The following is a 4,479-nucleotide window of genomic DNA, read 5'->3' as shown; positions in this document are numbered from 1 at the left end:
GGGGAGCTGCAGAACCCTGCCAGGTACCGGGGCCCATCCCTGGGCTCCCAGGTCTCCGGGGAGGGAGCTGCAGGCGTCCATGGGGTGTAGAGGCCCAGGCCTTGGCTCCCACGGGTCTGAGCAGGGGGCTATAGACATCTGTGGGGTGTAGGGGCCCAGCCCTGGGCTCCTGGGGGTCAGGCAGGGGGCTGCAGAGGTCCATAGGGCATGGGGGTCCATCCCTGGGCTCCTGGGGGTCCAGGCAGGGGGCTGCCCACAGCAGTGCTCCAGGTGGGGTTTGTGAAGCTTTGAGTCCAACCGCAGGGGCACGGCCTCACTCCCGGGTGCTCCTGGGGGGCTCTCCATGGCAGGGAGGGGGCTGCCAGTGCGGGGCTCTCAGGAAGCTGCAGCCCCTTCCCTGCCACGGTCCAGGCTCAGAGCCCAGCGGGCTCCCAGTGCCACCTCCTGGCACATCAGCAGCACCCGGAGCCCTCACACCACAGAGGCCACCCCGGAGACCGACGTCACCTTGTTGTCCTCGGCCCAGGGCTGGAGGTTCTGCAGGGCGTAGAGCGAGGAGTTGTGCATGCAGAGCGGGTCTTGCGGCAGCGGCTGCGCCAGGCTCTTCTGGAAAGCCTCCTGCTGCAGGTGCAGCATCAGCCGGTTGGCCTGCTGCCGCTCGGCCTCGCGCTCCTCCGCCGTCTGACGCCTGCACACACACACACACCCACCGTTGGCACCGGCCGCAGCTGGCACTGCCACGTGCCAGCGGGTCACTGTCCTGCCACACTGTCCCTTGTCCTCTTATTACTGCCATGTGACACGTGCCACAGCGCCACCAGAGCTCGCCCAGCAGGGCACAGGGGAGGCCACGGTAGCGGGCAGCCCGTGCCATCCATCCCCAGTTCATCCCAGTCCCAGCTTCTCCCAGGACACGGGGCTTGCTGCTGGAGGGATGTGGGGTTTGGGGCTGCCAGAGGGACATTGGGGCGGCTGTCATAGGGTTTATGGGGTGTCTGCCAGAGGGACATTGGGGTGGCTGTCATAGGGTTTATGTGGCGTCTGCCAGAGGGATATTGGGGTGGCTGTCAAAGGGGTGTGAGCATCACGGTTGTGGCAGCTGTCCCTGTTACCTCCACTTGGTGCGGCGGTTCTGGAACCAGGTCTTGACCTGGGCATCTGTCATCTTGAGGGCCTTGGCCAGGGTGGCACGCTCGGCCGAGGCCAGGTACTTCTGGCGGTGGAAGCGCTTCTCCAGCTCGCAGATCTGCACCCGGGAGAAGGACGTGCGCGGCTTCTTGCGCTTGGGCGGCGTGCGGTTCTGGTACGGGTGCCCGATGCGCCGCGTCACCGCGAAGGGCGACAGCGCGGCTGTGGGGACAGCGGCGTCAGGGGGGCTCAGGGTCACCCCAGCAAAGCACAGCAAGGCAGGGCCCTGGGGGATGGCAGGGGGCTCGGGACCAAGGGGGCACATGGGGATGGGGAGCTCGAAGGGAGCGACCAGTGCCGCCTGGGAGAATAGGGGAGGAGGACACCCAGAGTTGTCCCCACCTTGGGGACATGGGGGCAGCTCAAGACATAGCATGAAGGAGGGCTCGTCCCCTTTCCTACCCCACGGCACAGTCACTCCCCAGGCCTGCAGTCGGCCCTGGAATGTCGGGGTGGATGGGCTGGCCCGGTCACAGGACTGAGGCAGGACCATCGAGCCCGGCTGCACAAACCCACCCTCCTCGCACACCGAGCCCTGGCACAGCCCCCGAGGAGCCTCCGGGGCACTGCAGGGACTGCCCAGCCCTGCCCATGAGAGAACGGGACCACAGAAGCTGTTGGGAGGCAGACAATGTCTCTTTCCATGGGCCAGCAGTGCCTGTGCTGGCCACTGCCAGGGGCCATGGAAGGGGATGTCCCTGCCCAGCTGAGGTGTGAGCCAGCCCTGGTGAGGCCAACATGCCACATCCCAGCCCCAGAAGCTGCCAGAGCTGCAGGGAGAATCACAGCAGCAAAGCAGCATGGAGGAAAGTGAATGTTTGGCAGGGCCAGCCCCCAATGCCTGCGCTCCTCCTGCTCTGGCAGCAGCTTTGGCCAGGCCATGACCCTACAGCACCGCATCCCCATGGCGCCATGGCACCACAGCCGCCACCAAGGCCAGCACCGCGTGGGCAGGGCTGCACGTGGCCGGGACCACGGGTGGCCATGGGGCTACATCCCCCCATGGCACAGGGATGTGGGGCACAGCCCACAGCACCCCAGGGACCCCCTGGCACCCAGAGACCCTCCCTCCCACCCGCGCCCAGGCCGCCTGGCCGCCGGCGGGGGCGGGCGCGGTTGAGGCAGGTGGAGCCGTGCAGCCGGGGGGATGGAGGCCCCCGTGCCCCCTCCCCGCATGGGCGGCCCCTCGCCGGGACCAGCTGCCTCCTGCCCGCAGCCCACCCCAAGGCCAAGGTGCTGAGTGATGGCTGCGGCTGGGAGACCCCGTGCTGGGGAGGGGCTGCCCCATCCACCCAACGCTGGCGCCAGGCAGGAGACGAGGACGTCACCCGCCACCCCTGCGCGGGGACGGTGCTTCGTCACCGCTGCCATGGCGGGGTGGGCCGGGAGGTGAACACGGTTCTGCTGGTGTCCGGGTGGGACCCCCAGAGTCCCCAGCCTCCTGCCCCAGACCCCCCCATCACCCACATGGCCGGGACTCGGCCCCCAGCCCCGCACGGCCTCCAGCCTTGTCCCCGCATGCGGCCACACACTGTGGACGTGGCAGTGCCGCCATCTTGGGTGGGAGCGGAGCTGAGCCAGGCCGGGGGTCCCCAGCACCCACACACGGTCCCAGTGCCCGGGACCCCAACCTCAGCACCCCTCCTGCTCCTCGGGTGCAGCAATCAGCACCCCCAGCACTGCTGCTCAGCCCCCAGCAGGGCACTCAGCCCCGGCCACACCAGCAGCACCTCAACCCCTCGCTGCCTCCCCAACACCCGCATCGCCGCCCTGGCCTCTCCCACAGCGCTGGCACTCAGTGTTCCACACCGATCCCGGCACGTTCAGATCCGGGATCCCATCCCCAGACACCCCCCAGGTACCCCTGCACCACCACCCCCATTCTCAGGGGTTCACAAGGCATGGGACATCTGCTCTGTGCATGGATGGGCTTTGTCCTCAGTCCCACGGTGGGTCCCCCACCCTGCGCCGTGTCCCCACAGAGCCCCCACATCACATCTCACACCTGCAGAGCCCCCACCCCACTCTCTGTTCCAAGGGAGCCCCCACTCCGCACCCACCCCACTCCGGCTCCCCACAGCCTCCCTGTTACGGTGGCAAAGCATCGCCACCGGTACCTCCGAACCGGGCAAGGAACCAGACACGGAGTAGAGGTCGATACCGGAGCCCGCTGGGACCCCCCGGCCTCCACCCGGAGCCAACGGATCCTGCCCGGTGCCGCAGTGGAACCGCCGGCAGCCGCGTCTACCCCGAGCCGCTTCCGCGGGCCCCGACGGCGGCGGGCGAGGACCGGGCACTGCGGGAACCTGTGGAGCGCACGGCCCCCGCCATCCCCGACCGATCCCCGTGTCCGCCCCGACCCGCGCCGCGCCGCGCCCGCCGGACCGCGCTGCCCCGACGGAACCGCGGGAGCGGCCGGTGCCGCGTGAGTGCCCGGAGCTGTCAATAGCCGCCGGTGGCCGCCGGCAGCCGTCCCGCCCGCTCACCTGAGAGCCGGTCCTTGGCGATGCGGCGCGTGGTCTCCATCCACGGGAAGGTGAGCCCCGGCAGCGCGGGCCCCGGCGGCGGCGCGGCGGGCGCGGCGGGCGGCGGGGCGGGCGCGGGCCGGTGCGCCGGGACGCGGATGACTCCGGCGGGCGGCGCGGCGGGAGCGGAGGTCACGTTCACGCTCACGTTCATGCTCATGTTGAGGTTGTAGGAGCCGAGCGGACCGGTGGGGCCGTAGCCGCTGCCGTAGAGCCCGTAGTCGGGCTCTGCCGCCGCCCGGTGCGGCCCCGTGGGCTCGGGGCCGCCCAAGATCTGGTCGATGCCGAAGCTGATGGGCTCGTGGGGCGCGGGGGGCCCCGGGCCGCCGCCCTCCCGCTCCATCCCGGCCGCGCTCAGAGCCGGCGGGGCGCGGGCATGGCCGGGGGGCGGCGGGGGGCGGCGGCGGCGACGGGTACGGAGTGCCCGGTGCGGGGCAGGACGCGGTGCGAGGTGCGGGTGCGGGCCCGGAGCAAGGTGCGGGGCAGGTGCCGGCTGCGGGTGCGGGCCCGGGGCAGGGTGCGGGGCATGGCTCGCAGCCGCTGGCGGCCCCGGGGCGGGAGCGCGGGTGGGCTGCGGGCCCTGGCGGGACGCGCTTTTCTGCCCCGCTCCATCCGGACCGGCCGAACTCCCACCGCCTGCGCCCTGATTGGCGGCCGCGCCCCGTGATTGACAGCCCGGGACCCCGCCCCCGCCCCGGGACCCCCCCGCCCCCGCCGCTCCGGGCCCCCGCCCCGGCTCCGGGACAAGCGGACGGGCCCGTCGGGT

At 71.2% G+C, this 4,479-nt stretch overlaps 1 protein-coding gene across 1 annotated transcript; it reads right to left on the bottom strand.

Annotated features, from left to right (window-relative positions):
* Nucleotides 1–471: 471 nt before the first annotated feature.
* On the bottom strand, nt 472–4,056 carry TLX2 (T cell leukemia homeobox 2; the record flags this gene model as incomplete). Its single annotated transcript, XM_084205101.1, has 3 exons — nt 472–688; nt 1,113–1,350; nt 3,675–4,056. 3 exons carry the CDS (start codon nt 4,054–4,056, stop codon nt 472–474), a joined length of 837 nt encoding a protein of 278 aa, XP_084061227.1.
* Nucleotides 4,057–4,479: the final 423 nt, after the last annotated feature.

This window comes from Fringilla coelebs, assembly GCF_963513975.1.
Source record: "Fringilla coelebs genome assembly, chromosome: 4".
Lineage (NCBI taxonomy): Eukaryota > Metazoa > Chordata > Aves > Passeriformes > Fringillidae > Fringilla > Fringilla coelebs.
The sequence above is the reverse complement of the archived record's forward strand: the minus strand, read 5'-3'. Positions and strand labels throughout refer to the sequence as shown.